General features: G+C 45.7%; 1 protein-coding gene across 1 annotated transcript in view; it reads right to left on the minus strand.

The window, feature by feature from the left end:
* Positions 1-16,181, minus strand: part of MMRN1 (multimerin 1) — a 291,995-nt gene that overhangs the window by 117,060 nt on the left and 158,754 nt on the right. The window contains exon 3 of the mRNA XM_073590130.1: positions 11,109-11,215. Within this exon, the coding sequence (XP_073446231.1) occupies positions 11,109-11,215 (107 nt within the window). The remainder of the gene's footprint in view (positions 1-11,108; positions 11,216-16,181) is intronic.

Below are 16,181 nucleotides of genomic sequence, written 5' to 3' on the forward strand. Positions count from 1 at the left end.
ATACCGTCTGACACCTGAGGTATACCGAAAGAAGTTCCGGCACCTCCAACGTGGCCCACATGATAGCTACAGTGATGTGGTGCAAGGACTCAGGACCCACTTTGACCAGTGGATCCATGGACTGTCCATTGAAACCTTTGAGCAGCTACGGGACCTGATGATCAAAGACCAGTTCCTGCATCTCTGCCCAGCTGAGGTCCGACAGTTCATCCTGGACCGCGAACCAACGAACGCGGACAAAGCGGCGCAGATCGCCGACAACCACGAGGCCAACCGGAAGCCCGAGACGCGGAGGCCAGTCGCCACCAGCTGGAAAGGGGGTAAGCCAGCAACCAACCCCAATGCCCCAGCTAGCCGTCCCTCCAGAGGCCCTGTCCCTGTTGCCAACAACAGGCCGGCTACTGACAGTCGCCTGTGTCACCACTGCCAGCGGCCTGGTCACTTCTTTTACGCCTGTCCGAACAGGCCGAAGAACCCCCCAGCCAAGGCCCCCGGGCCCAACGCCTCTGTTCTTTTGGTGGGAGGTGTGGTTGGGAGGGCTGACGACAACGTTCAACCTGTTCAGGTGGGGGCCCGTCTTGCTACAGGCCTCAAGGACACCGGGGCTGAACGAACCCTCATCCGTCCTGGACTGGCGGCCCCTGAAGAGTTTGTTGAGGGGAAAACCCTGACTGTCACCGGGATTGGAGGCACCCGTTGTCCCTTGCCAGTGGCACGAGTTTATCTCGATTGGGGTGCTGGGAGCGGGTTGAGGGAGGTGGGAGTGTCTGAAAATTTGCCCACTGATGTTTTATTGGGGACTGACTTGGGGAGGATGGTTGCATACTATGTCCCTGACACCCTTCCCCAAACTGATAATAAGGGTAACGTTAACCCTGATGATGTTGATGATGGGAAACTGAATGTGTTACCTGCTAATGCCTTGATGAGTACTGATGCAACTAACAACCATTCTTTCCCAAGGTATGATGCTGATGCTGATGTGAATGTACCAAAGCAAACTGATAACCATTCTTTTCCTAGGAATGATGATGTTGATGTATCTGTGCCGACTGAACCCGTTAACCCTTTCTTTGAAACGGTAGATGTGTCCACAGGTACCGAGGTGCTCAGCCCCGTCACTCTGCGGAGTGAGACGGCTGAGGAACCCCTGGCAGGAGCAAGCAACGGTGCTCAAGAGAATGGGGAGGTGCATGGGGACCATGAGGAAGGTAATGCCATGCAGCTGACCAGTGCCACCGAGGAAGGTAACTGGCCCATAAGTAGCACTCCTCCTAAAGTGTTGGGGGTGGATGGGGAGGGAGAGCCCAGGGCAGCATCGGCTGGTGGGTCTGTAGAAATCCCCAGGGAGACAGCATACATAGCAGCTGTCACACGCAGTCAGAGTGCCCAGATCGCAGGTAACGCACTGTCTTCTGGACCCTCTGCTGCTACAGGAGAGACTGAACCAGAGGTGAACCCAGAGCCGGTTCCAGAGGGTCCCAGTAAAGGAGGTACCCTGACGTCACTTCTGGCAGCCTCCAGCATGGAGTTCCAGGCTGCTCTGCACTCAGATGCCAGCCTGGAGAAATTGAGAGGTCTCGCCGAGACGCCCACCTCCAAGCCTGATAAGGAGAGGGTGTTCTGGGAACGAGGAAGGTTGTACCGGGAGACAGTACCCGGAGATCCTAAAAAGGAGTGGTTGAGGGAAAGACAGCTGGTCGTCCCCTATCAGTTCAGAACCGAGTTGTTGCGGATTGCCCATGAGATTCCACTCGCTGGACACTTGGGGATCAGCAAAACAAAGGCACGGCTGTCTCAACACTTCTATTGGCCCAAGATGGGGACAGATGTAACACACTACTGCCGCTCCTGCGCCACCTGTCAAAAAGTGGGTAAGGCGGGGCCTGCTCTTAAGGCTCCCCTTATTCCTTTGCCGGTGATAGAGGAGCCTTTCCAGAGAATCGCGGTGGACATTGTAGGACCGCTGTCCGTCCCCAGCAGCTCCGGAAAGCGATACATTCTCACCGTGGTAGACTACGCTACCCGGTACCCAGAGGCAGTAGCTCTGTCTTCAACCAGGGCAGATAAGGTGGCTGACGCACTGGTGACCATCTTTTCAAGGGTAGGATTTCCCAGGGAGATGCTTACCGATCAAGGGCCCCAATTCATGTCTCGCCTAATGGAGGCTCTCTGTGAGAAAATGCAGGTGACGCACCTGGTATCGAGTCCGTATCACCCACAGACTAATGGTTTGTGTGAACGCTTCAACGGTACCCTCAAACAGATGCTCCGCATACTGGTTGAGACCCAAGGGCGCGACTGGGAGCAGTACCTCCCACACCTGCTGTTCGCTTACAAAGAAGTTCCGCAGGCCTCGACCGGGTTCTCCCCCTTCGAGCTCCTGTATGGCAGGCGAGTCCGGGGACCCCTTGGGTTGATAAGAGAATCCTGGGAAGATGAGCCAAACCCCACAGAAGTGTCCATCGTAGATTATGTCATGCGCTTCCGTGACAAGATGCAGACCTTGACGCAGTTGGTGCATGACAACATGACGCAGGCTCAGGCTGACCAGAAGCACTGGTACGACCAGAACGCCCGGGAGCGGACCTACCAGGTGGGCCAAAAGGTGTGGGCGCTGGTCCCTGTACCAACGGATAAGCTTCAGGCAGCCTGGGAAGGCCCGTACGTCGTCCACCAACAGCTCAACCCGGTCACCTACGTGGTCACGCTTGACCATGCTCGGGGTAGGCGCAAGGCCTTTCACGTCAACATGCTGAAGGCGCACTACGAACGTGAAGCTTGCATCCTACTGGTCTGCAATCTGCCAGAGGATGGGGAGGAAGATTCCCTCCTGGACATGCTGGCCCAGGCCAAGGCCAATGGGTCCATTGAGGACATGGAGATAAGTGGTTCGCTCACCGTGTCCCAGCGGTTGCAGTTGATGGCCACCCTGGAACTCTTCCGGCCCGTGTTCACCAACCGTCCTGGGAGGACGGAGTTAGCGGTTCATGAGGTGGACACCGGGAATCACGCCCCATTACGGCCAACACCCTATCGGATCTCTGAGACGGTGCAACAAGTCATGCGCCAAGAGATCGATGAGATGTTAAGGCTGGGGGTGATTCGACGGTCACAAAGCGCGTGGGCTTCACCTGTAGGCCTCGTGCCTAAAAAGGATCGAACCACCCGGTTCTGCGTGGACTACAGGGGGCTCAACGCCATCACAACCTCTGATGCCCACCCAATGCCGCGCATCGAGGATCTGCTCGAGCGGTTGACAAACGCCAACTACATATCCATCATGGATTTGAGTCGGGGATACTGGCAGATTCCCCTGAGCCCTGAGGCGCAGGAGAAATCCGCCTTTATCACCCCCTTTGGACTGTAAGAGTCCACGGTCATGCCCTTCGGCATGAAGAATGCCCCTGCCACTTTCCAGCGGATGGTCAACCACCTGCTTCGGGGACTGGAGGAGTACGCGGTGGCGTACTTAGACGATATTGCCGTCTTCAGTTCCACCTGGGAGGAACACCTTCAGCACCTCCAGGAGGTGCTCAAGCGTCTTCACCAGGCAGGCCTGACCATCAAGCCGGGGAAGTGCCAGATAGGCATGCGTGAGGTCCACTACCTGGGGCACCGGGTAGGCAGGGGTTCCATGAGCCCGGAGCCAGAAAAAGTGGACGCAATCGTGTCCTGGCCCACCCCCAGGACCAAGAAACAGGTGAAGTCCTTCTTGGGCACTGCAGGGTACTATAGGCGGTTCGTACAGGACTATAGCGCCCTTGCCAAACCCTTGACTGACCTCACCAAGCAGAGGCTACCCCAAACAGTCAACTGGACAGATGACTGTGAGGCGGCTTTCCAAGCTTTGAAAGCAGCCCTGTGCAACTCTCCAGTGTTGAGAGCAGTCGACAGCAGTCACCCGTTTCTGGTACAGACCGACGCCAGCGAGTTTGGCCTCGGTGCTGTGCTTAGCCAGGTCGACTCGGGGGACCAAGAGCACCCCGTGTTGTACCTGAGCCGGAAACTTTTGCCGAGGGAAGTGGCATACTCGACCATCGAGAAGGAGTGTCTGGCCATGGTGTGGGCACTGCAGCGTTTGCAGCCCTACCTGTACGGGCGTGCCTTCACGGTGGTAACTGACCACAACCCTCTGAGCTGGTTGCACACAGTGTCCGGAACCAATGGAAGATTGCTCCGCTGGAGCCTTGCCCTTCAACAGTACGATTTTACTGTAAAACACAGGAAGGGCAGTGAAAACGGCAATGCCGATGGGTTGTCCCGCCGGGGCGAACCCGCTGAGGTGCGCATGGCCGATTACCGAGAGGTAATGCCTCCTTAGCGCCCTCTTAAGGGGGGAGGTGTGATGTACAATGTCTGCAAGATATGTTTTCTGTTGCAATGTGCTAACAAACCCTCCATTTTCTTTGAGAAGCTGCCTGCCAGTGTCTCAGTTACATTGTACACTACAGCAGCTTCCCTTCCCCCGAGTGCCATAAACCAATTTCCTGTCACCCCATTTGGCTTCTCATGTGCCTCGGCTGAAAGAGAAGAAAAAAAAGTGCGGGAAAAACTTCTTTGTTTGAAACGAATAAAACTATGAGAGACTATACCATAAGAACCAAATACCCTAGAGATATGAAAATCATATTTTTGTAACCTGAGCGGTCCCAGCTTCGAGACCGCGTATGTTTCGAAGTTCTACCCTGTCCAGAACATGAGATAGGATTTGCACCCAAATGGACGGTCATATCGCATAGATGTTTGATGTTTTCTTGATGGGCTCATTACGCTGGGAAACATGATACCACTGATGAGTCCATACCAGCTTCTCCCATAAAGTTATAGCTAATCTAAGTTTTGTAGCCAAAACATAACTTGGATAAGAGAGGTGGGATCAACCCAGAATGCACCTCTCTGTGATGTCACATAGGAAAGTCTATAAGGCATTTCCTGGGCAAACCAGCTCAGAACAGCTGCAGAGTCCGTGCTGACAAGAACTCAGATGAGCGGAGAAGTGCAGCTCCGCCTCCACCCACCTTAAAGCCACATGGTCTGCCTAAGGAACAATATGGAACTGTGAGTGTAATCTCTTTGTTTTCTCCACTTTTATTTTATACCTGTACTGTACATATTTTATGTCTCAATTTTATAGCAACTTTTATCTGTAATCACTGTCCTCTTTCGGAAAATAAATGAAATAATTATTTAGATCTGTCTCTATGCTCTAAGACTCGAACTATACGCCTTTGTTAGATAATCGCTACTAATTCAAGGGGTTTGCCACGGACCCTCTTAATTTAACACTGTGAATTAAGTAACCGTGACTGGTGGCAGCGCGTTGTGCACGGCTATTGCGGCTTGCTGGCAGTCTAGAAGGGTCTTATATTGCTGAATAAGGGTCTGCGGCCACAGCATTGATAATTCCCTTACTGCAGAAGCCTAATTGCCGGTTCACAACAGGCAGCCCGTCCGGCGACTAATTATCCTAGGTGCAGTTCCCTGACTGACCTGAGGGTAAGGGGGGGCGCCGGAGAGCTGCGAGTTCCAAAGTGGAACTGAGAAAGTGGGATATACATAAATCCCCGCAGTACTTGGAAGATTGATAGCAGTGGTGGGGCATCCAAATTAAACTCCCCCTGCGGCAAATTGTAGAGCGAGATTAGCTTGCTGGATATTTTTGTCACATGGTGCCGGTGGTGGGATAACTAAGATAAGCCCCAACGGTGCCTGTGATAGCCGTGTGCCGGCATTGTGTCACGTCCCTCCGTCCGCTGATACACCCGTGTCAGTGGTGGGATTGTGACATAGTGGTGACACAGGGTCCGCTGTCTGTCGCGTTTTGGTGGCAGCGGGACCCCCGTTAGTGTCGCCCGTAAGTAGACGAACGGCGGTGGGCTGTTCGTCACACTGATGATGTCACATGGCCAGCCAATCACATTAATGCCTCAACCAAGATGGCTATGGCATTCCAGTGACGAGCAGGCAATGCCTGCATGCTTATTGGCTGTGTAACAGGGGCAGAGATTTGATATCTCCCACCACGTAATCTTTAGTCCTCACAAGACCTCCTTCTCTTCTCCACAATTGTACAATCCTCATAAAATCGCCGTCAAGACTTCTCCTGAATATCCACAATCCTGTAAAATTCTGTGGCCTAACACATCCAATTATCCCCTACACTACATATGGACTTTCAAGTGGAATTTGAAAACTCATGTCTTCAGGACAGCTTACAGCCTGTGGTGACCCCTCTGCCATCTCACCAACACCAGAGCTGCTGCAACCTCTGAATCTACTTTCTCCTTAACCATAATCCTGTAGAATGTAAGGCCACAAAGGTAGGTTCTCTTCCCTTTGTAGCTGCCTGTCAACATTAGTTGATTCATTGTAATTTCTGTGTTTTGTATGTAACCCCTTTTCATGTACACCACCATCGAATAAATGGTGCTCTAAAAAATAATTATGATAATAATCCTTTGCATGATATATCACCCAGTCCCCAGTCCTCACCCCTGTCCTCCTTGATGGACTACACACAGCAGAAAGCTGCAGCAATTGGCACCTGTGTTTCATTATCATCATCAGAGATGTGCTGTGGTGGTCTGCTAACCATCTGCACTACTCCTCCCACGTACTCATACTCCAACAGATCAGGTGGTTGGGTATCAGTGCAGTCAGTCTCTTACAATGGTAGGCCAGGGCCAGGTTGATGGTCCACAGAACCACCATCAGCAGAGTAATGAAAAAGCCTGATTTTCAAGGGGTGAGGTGGAAGAAAGATGCCCATGGGCCACGGGTGCAAAATCTGTGTTTTCAGTAGGGGACTGTATAGAAGACAAGGCAAAGGAACAGAATACACTCTTAGCCAACCAATCTAAAACTACTTATACTTGTTCTGGACCATCATTCAACCAGCAGTAATCAGACATACGAAATTGCAGAGAACATCATGTCGCTTGCTTGCACCAGAGGAAAGTGTTTCATTTGGGCGCACAGCAGAAACATATCGACCATAGCTTCTCTCTCTGCAGCACCTACACCACCAGTAACATGACTACGTTCCCTCTTTGATTCTCTCCTCATTGTTTTCAACCCAAAAAAAGGGCTGAGTAATACACGGCATAAATGCAGAGAGAGAGAGTGGCCAGCAGAATATTACACTACCTGTTTTCAGAGTACCCCCCAAAAAAGTCAATAAAAAAATAAAAAACAGTGTTGGATATCTCCTTCTCCTATGCCTCTTCCACCTACACTGCTACCTCCACCTCCTTCTTAACCTTCTCCTTCATTTGGACCTCCATCTCCTGGTTCAAGATTATAATTTTTTTCTTTTTTTTCAAATTATATGTTATTTTAAGTTATTTCCCTTTAAAAAAAATAACAGAGCAATTGTCCTGCTCTTACCCCCATTTATCTTTCTTTTGCAGACACCTTGCCCTTACAATGACCATTTTATAGCAGCACCATTTTAAAGCACCAAAATTAGGGTTCCCATTGACTTCCACTGGTTTTAGATTCGATGCCAAGTTCGTATACCGAACCGAACTTTATTTCGGTCTAACCCAATGAACCCAAACATCCACAGGTTTGCTCATCTATATTCTATATTGCTTGTTGAGTGCTACCTTTCTCTACATTGCTGCATACTTAGAGAGACCAACAGAAAATAAACCATACCTTCCAACTTTGAAAGTTAGGAAAGAAAGTTTTCTCTTACTTAGTTTGAAGCCCTCACACAGTTTGATGCTCCCACATTGCCCTTTACTCTCAGTATGATTCCCCCACAGCCCTCACACACGTGCCAAAATTTCCTCTCATATGTCATACACCCATAGAGCATTCAATACTTAATTTGATGCCCATCCCCAGTGCGCTCACACAGTATAATGACCCCCTAGTGCCCTTCACACACATTATGATGAGTTGCAGTGCCTCTCACACAGTCTGATTCCCTCACCGCACCGCACATTAACCACATGTCAGTATGATTCCCCTACAGTGTCCCCCATGCTGTATGATTCCCCTAATGCACAGGATGTTCAAGCCCTCACCATTTGCATTAATCATGTTCCAATCCAACACAAAGTCTCTCAAGAAGTTCCCTCCCCCCTCCATTATTGCACATGAGGCTGCATCAATCACTCTCCAGCTTAATGCTCTGCTGGGGAAAGATCCATCTCCACCAGATTACAAGTGGGCTCAAAATTTGACTTTTGCCTCATCATCACAATTCATATGGAAATGGAAATTTGAGACTTCCAATCATCTGAAATGCCAAAGAGGAACCAGCAGCCTCTGTCTTCTACATGTGACTCTGTGAATGCAAAGGTTTCTTTTTGCTTATTGGTGGAGCACTTGTCAGCTTACAGGCTTTCCACAAATCAGAGTTTCTGCTAAGTAAAATTGGAAGCTCCACCCTACCAGTGGCTTACCGGTGACTGATTCAACAGGCATGAATGAAACACTGGCTCAGATCACGTGATTCATGGTGGAGCAGGAAACTCACAGGTGACAACATTCATTCAACTATACCTATGTCCTGAGGACACAAATACAATTGAAACTTGGACATGCCCCTTAGGACATAAGGACGGTTCCCCAAATCTGGCAATGTCCAGCTGGATTTAGCCCATTTGGGAAATATGCAGACAGTGTAGATAGACTGATAGGTAGACATATCAGTTTCCCAGATGAATCCTACAAGAACTCTTGGAGAAATTTTGGTTGTCCATACGCATTTGAATTAAAATGGTTCCCCCCATATAATATGATGCCTTAACATAGTGTCATGCCATTTCAATTATTCTTGGACAACCTAAAGTATGGGCCACAATCTCCAAATAAACAGACGTGCCCAATGGATGCAAAATTAAAGAAACACTCCCATCAAAGAGAGAGTCAGAGAGAGAAAGTAGTGAACAACATTGAGAAAAAAACTATGAAAAATGCTGTACTAAAATTGTGGCAAATTTATCAGCGGTGTAAAATACATACTCATGTGAATCCACCCTCACTCTAATGCAATAAAAACCCCATAAAAATTCTCTGTGTTAGGGCTCGTTCACACTACCATATTTTTGGTCTGGGTGCTGTCTGTTCAAAAAATGGATCAGATTTGGACCAATGTTATTCAATAAGGCAGTGCAGATGAACAATTTTTTTTTCACTAACAATCTACATGTGAAAAAAAAAAATTGCAGAATGCACTTGTTTCTTCCAGAAATTGAATGAGGCTCATCCATTAAAAAATTGGATGCCATACAGAGCTACAGCATAGCAATTGATTTTGATGCATACTTTGCAATTCTGTTACATAGGAAACTGTAAATGGTCTTGTAAATTATTAATAACTGCTGCTGTAAAAGAATGGATTGTATACAGATGACTAGTGAGAAAAAAAATTGCTTCAATTCTCTGAATGAAATTGAACGATTTTTTTATACGCTTGTTTAAACCTACCCTTATCAAGAGAATTCATAGAACTAAACTTAAACTTCTGACAAAATTTGTCACCTCTAACTACAGTTATGGCCAAAAGCATTGGCACCCTTGAAATTGTTCCAGAATATGAAATATTTCTTCCAGGAAATTATTGCAATAACATATTTTTATAGACATGTTTATTTCCTTTGTGTGTATTGGAACAACACAAGAAAACAGATGAAAAAAGGCAAATTGGACATCATTTCCCACATAACCCCAAAAATGGGCCAGACAAAATTGTTGAAACCCTCAACTTAATATTTGGATGCACACCCTTTGGAACAAAAGCTGCAATCAGTTGCTTCCTATAAACATAAACTAGCTTCTAACACCTCCCAACTGGAATTTAGAGCTATTCTTCTTTTGCAATCTGCTGCAGCTATTTCATATTTGAAGGGTACCTTCGACAAAACAGCAATTTTAAGATCTCTCCACAGGTGTTCAATGGGATTTAGAACCGGACTCATTGTTGGTCACTTCAGAACTCTTCAGCACTTTGTTTCCATCCATTTATGGGTGCTTCTTGAAGTACATTTGGGGTCATTGTCCTGCTCTAAACTCATGATGTAGGATGAAAACCCAGTAATCTTCAGATTTCATGATACCTTGCACACAGTCAAGGCCTAGAGGAAGCCAACCAACCCCAAAAAAGCTTTGAACTTCCACCATATTTTATTGTAGGTACTGTGTTCTGTTCTTTTCTTTTTAGGCCTCAAGATGCTTTCCCAGAAGGATTTTGGCTTATTCACGTATATTTTGGCAAACTGCAGTCTAGATTTTTTTTATGTCTTTGTGTCAGCAGTGGGGTTCTCCTGGGTCTGTTGCCATAGCATTCCATTTAATTCAGATGTCGACAAATAGTTGGCATTGCCACTAATGAACCCTTAGGCTGCAGGACAGCTTGAATTTCTTTGGAACTTGATTGGATCTGCTTTTCTACCACCCGGACTATCCTGTTTTGAAACCTGTCATCAATTTTTCTCTGCTGTCAATGTCTAGGGAAATTAGCTACAGTGCATTGGGTTGTAAACTTCTTGATTATGTTACACGCCAAGGATAAACATGAAGACCTCAGGAGATGGGCTTGTAACCTTGAGATTGTTGATATTGTTCAATAATTTTGGTCCTCAAGTCATCAGACATTTCTCTTCTCTTCTTTCTGTTGTCTATGCTTAGTGTGGCACACACAGACAAACAATGCAAAGACTGAGTCATCTTCTCCACTTTTTATCTGGTTTCAGGTGTAATTTTCACATTGCCCACAAGTGTTACTTGCCACATATGAGTTTAAATAAGCGACGCATGCTTGAACAATGTTTTTTACCTACAATTTTGGAACGTTGCCAAAAATTTTGTCCACCCATTTTTAGGGATGAATGAAATGATGTCCATTTGCCTTTTTTTTTCTCTGATTTTTTTTGTGTTGTTCCAATACACACAATGGAAATAAGCATATGTACGTATAACAAAGATGTGTAGCTGCAAAATTTTCTGGGAGAAATACTTAATTTTCTTGGACAATTTCAAGGGTGCCATCACTTTGGGCCATATGTGTAAAGATATTGCTATAATATGTAGAAGTTGAAATCTAAAAATATACATTAGAGCAGCAAAATGTATGAGATAAAAGAAAATCAAACCTGTTATTTTGCACTGCTCCCCGCTGTACCCTGGGCAGCATTTCCATTCCAATGATGTAACTATATTATGTTTCAGTCTATAAACAGACTGCGACATCACTCGACTCCTGGATGAGTAGAAAGAGATGCAGACAATAAATGACAAAAGTATTGTTAAATAATAGCAAATTACTTTCTTCCTAATATTTTGGACAGAATAAACTCCGACCCATTGCATGCCACTTACTCCTATCAAATGTGTTAGTGAGTGTCAGGACAAAAAGTATGTCAGTACAAATTTAGTGGGAAACTGACTTTTTTTTTATAAATTTTCAAAAAGCATTAAGATATTGTCCTCAGAGAGCCCTTCACAGGGGAATACGTAAGAGAGGTGGGGAGTGTTATAGGGGTAGTTTGATTAGCACAGGACTTTGCTATCTGCACTTTGTTCTTTGTATTTATATGGATAAGTTTGCACTCCAACATTGCTGTTGGCAATTTATTGATGTTGCATCTCCACCAGATCCATTCTGGGACTGCCTGCCAGTCCCACCATTTGTGGGTAATTTATGTACACACCCGTTTTTAGACCGCTACGTCCCTGAATTTGCCAGGACTTAAAAAAAAACAAAAAAAACAATTGCATGACCGCACATGACGAGTCCAGCTTTCTCCCTTTACCATTTTCCAATCCTAAATCGACTCCCACCAATATTCCCGCTCCTAAAATAAAACATGCTACAACTTGAATTCTTTGGATAATTTTGGCCACAGTGGCCAAGTTTATTAACAAACAATAACATTTAACAATAAGCAATAATATATAATCATAATGTAAAACATGAGGGGAGGGTTCTTGGAGCTAAAAGATCTGGCTAAAACATTTTGGCCAAAAACCAATGGGAAAAAACTCGACCACCATGTTACCCTCAGCCGTCCATCCCCAGCTCGAGGGCACCGCAACTCCCGTTCCGGGAGACTAACCACCAGAGCTCTCGAGGTAAAAACCCCGTCCAGAGTCCATAACCAAAAAGCCAGATCCCCCATACCATTTTAAAACTGCCGGGAATTTTACTTCCAATTCCTTCCCCGACCAATCCTCGTCAACTCCAAGAACCCCACCCCCCGCCAACGTAGCCACTGTGACGACAGAAACACCAAACTATACATATAGACTGCCCATTCACCTGTGCTATCCTCACATACCTCCCGTTCATTTTCGATCCCTTCAGCCCCATTTTTTTTTTTTTTTTATAACCCCCTACCCCACCTGCCCCATACTACTGCATAAATGGGAGGGTGGGTCTTCTATTTCCTGCTTCCCTATGAAGAATGCAGTTTTCCCACACTTTCTCCCCACTACCCCAGGCCCCCACCCAAAACTCCTCCCATACCCCATCCCAGCCATTCATGTCACCGAGACCACAACAAATTTGAAAACTTTCCCGCCCATTGCAGTCATGGGGGGTTCCCCTCAGGCTGTGCCCTACCCCAGCCCCCATCTGGACTGTTGGCAGGTATGCCATTGTGGGATAAAGCTATGCAAGGATTAATTTGAGTGCTGCATTTTAGCTATCCAAAGCTCTATATTAACACTGGACTCAAAACCAAAACCCTATATTAACCTCAGATCCAGATGTTATACATTGTGATATAATGGAGGAGCACTGTATGATAAATTCAGTGCTGTGTTTCTGTAATATAAGTCTGACCATATACCTTCTACACATCAGTGCTACAAATATAACTAGATGCTGGCCATCACAATCACCACTATGAACTATGTACAAGGTCAGACTCTGACATTGAAGGGCCCGTGTGCAGGAACATTGAGAGAAGCAGATTAGATTCCAGTCAACACATCATTACACATATGCAAATTGCATACTTGTAGTCACATGACAAGACATTTATGCTTGGAATACAGGAGAATCATTACAGTGTGCATATTCAGTGACTTTAGAAATCTATCTACAGCACAGAAAATGCCTATATAAATGTGATTATTGTAATTTATTCTCTTTATTTTAGTGCTAGTATACAGGTATATATATATACAGGTATTTGCAACTGCAATGCGAGAAACTTGCACAAATCTCTCGCATCAATACCTGGTGCTGCCACCTGCACTCGGGACCGGAGTGTGCAGCTGCATAGAAATACATGTAGCCGCACACTCTGGCAGCACCAGGTATTGATGCGAGAGACTCACGTGAGTTTCTCGCATCACACTCACAAGTGTGACCCCGGCCTTATATAAAGATACATCTCTATTTACTAGTAAATAATGCTTGCAATGAAAAAGCATACCAGTTAAATTCTGTGGCTCACTTCTAAAGCTGCTGCCAGCCATGCTAGAGGTTCTGAGTTTGAATGTGGGCAAAGACATCACTTCAAGTAAAGCAAATCATTTATGAAATAGTTACAAAGGCATCTAGGCTGATAGGTTTGAAGATGTATTGTGTATATAAAAACCTTAGCTAAAAAATTACAGCCATATTTACCAATAGAATTGAGCGACTTTGGTCGGATCGGGTTTCGTGAAACCCGAATGAAACAAAATAAGTTTCAGATGAAACTCGTCCGACTAGAGCAAAACAAAGTCGGAGTTTCGTCCGAAACCCGACCCCAATGCAAGTCAATGGGAAATAAAAGTCGGACGAAACTCCGACTTTTTTTGCTCTAGTCGGACGAGTTTCATCTGAAACTTATTTTGTTTCATTCGGGTTTCACGAAACCCGATCCGACCAAAGTCGCTCAACTCTATTTACCAACAAACATCAGAAGACTAAGGCTGTGTGCACACGCTGCGGATTATGTGCGGATTCATCCGCGCGGATTTTGCAAAATCCGCAGGTGAAACCGCAGGTCAAAAGACCTGCGGTTTTACCTGCGGATTGCTCTGCGGTTTTGCCCTGCGGTTTTTCATCTCCTCAATGGAGGAGATGGCAAACCGCAGGAGAATCCGCAGAAAGAATTGACATGTCAATTCTTTCTGCGGATTGAAAACCGCAGATAATCCGCGCGGAAAATTCCGCACCGTCTGCACTGCGGTTTTTGATTCCCATAGGGAATCATGGTACTGTACACCGCAGCAAAAACTGCTGCGGGTCCGCAGCGGCCAAAACCGCTGCGGAACCGCAGCAAAATCCACAGCGTGTGCACACAGCCTAAGGCCTCTTTCACACTTCAGTTTTTTGTGTCAGTTAAAATCCGCCGGAAAAGCGGATCTGTTCCTAACTGATGTGAACGGATGCCACAGGATCCGTTTTGTGACGGATCCGCAGAATGAAGAATTTTAAAGGAACCGCTGGCTGGCAGGAGAGGAGAGGAGAGAGAGAGAGAGAGAGAGAGAGAGCGAGAGAGAGAATTTGTTTCGTCCGCCAGAACTAGAACTTCAGGGTTAATTTTCTCCCTGACTTCCTTTCTCCGGGCATGCGCAATGGAAAATGCGGATCCAACAACAAAAAAAACGTTGCATGGTCCGTCCAAGCATGCCGGCGGCCGAAAAAAATTTGGCGGATCCTCACAAAAACGGATCCAACGGATGGCCATCCGTCAAGATCCGCCAGTAATGCAACTCAATGGGGAAAAAAACGGATCCGCAAAAAAAAAAAAAATGGCGGATCCGTTTTTTTCAAAACCTGGCAGATTTTGACTGATGGTCAAAAACGGAAGTGTGAAAGAGGCCTAAGGCAATTACAGGATTCAGCATCCCCAGTTAAAAAAGGCAGAGGTAACACAGGAGCAAAATACTGATGAAAACCACTCACACGCCCACCAGGTGGGGGTGATTGCCAAGTATTAGACTTGTTCATGGATAAAGCTTGTATAAGGTGCCAGTCATACAGATGTAATGCATGTTTCTTGCTTTTGACTTCAGTGTAGGGACTCGCAAGTCAATGAGGACCATTGATGTGGGTTGCGAGATTGCATATTTTGGCCAAAATATCGATCAATATCTCATGCATATTGTTTATATTTTACTGTTCAATTTTTCTAAATTCTATGCAGGATGCTGCCAAATCCTTCAATGTTGGCCTTGTAAATTATCCTTATACACTTATATAGTTCTGAGCAGCCCGCGTAATGTAATAGTATGGACGTCACTAATAGGCTTTAAGCCAGGCACTGTATTCTCCCTGTGTGTGACCAGCGCCTTATACAAGTCTTATCTGTGCGCAATTCCAATACTAAGCAACCATTCTTACATGAATTGGTAGGTTGTGAGTGGTTGTTTCATCACTATTTTGCACCTATGTTGCCTCTGCCTTCATGAAGGATACCTCATGTAGTAAATTATTTTTCTGTGTTTCTAAACATAGCTGCTTTTTTTTCTGCTATTTGTTTTTGTATTTATTTTGTCCTTTTGCTGTATTTTTGCTGTTGAATATGTATATGAACTCCTCAATGGGGCTTATTAAATCTGTCTAGGTTAAATTAAGAACAAAAATCAATTTTAAGTAAGGATTGCATGACCCATAAAACATCATTCTGGAACAATATAAGTCTTTATGAAGTGTTTTTATTCCTGGATTAAAAAGATAGTTATACTGTTTTTTTCATTTATTTCTAGAGGGTAGGTTAAACACTTAGAAATTTCCTAAAACAATCTAGATTGTGGAGTACTTCTATTTCTTTACTTCTCTACAATCCAGTGGCTCATTTGATGGAAACCATCAGGAAGAATTATGGGTCCACGGTGAGGGACTCACGGTTAGGGCTCATGCCCATTTGCGACAAAACAAACGGTCCGATTTCTGGACCGAAAAAACGGACGAGTGCTATGCGAGTGTCATGTGAGTGTAATGTGATATCTGTGTGATTTTTCCACGGAATATCCGTATGACATGCGTATGCAATTCGTATGCAATCCGTATGCAATGCGATTTTAACATAAGCTTTTACATACAGCAGTTCTCTATGTAAAAACTCATGCTAAAATAGCATTGTAAAAAAAACTGTACACATCATTTAAAAACCAAATAATCCTCAATATATACACTGCTCAAAAAAATAAAGGGAACACTAAGATACCACATCATAGATATTACTGAATGAAATATCGCAGCTGCAAATCTTTATTCATTACAT

Source organism: Dendrobates tinctorius, unplaced genomic scaffold (genome assembly GCF_039654945.1).
Source record: "Dendrobates tinctorius isolate UK_male_01 unplaced genomic scaffold, ASM3965494v1 ptg000011l, whole genome shotgun sequence".
Classification (NCBI taxonomy): Eukaryota; Metazoa; Chordata; class Amphibia; order Anura; family Dendrobatidae; genus Dendrobates; species Dendrobates tinctorius.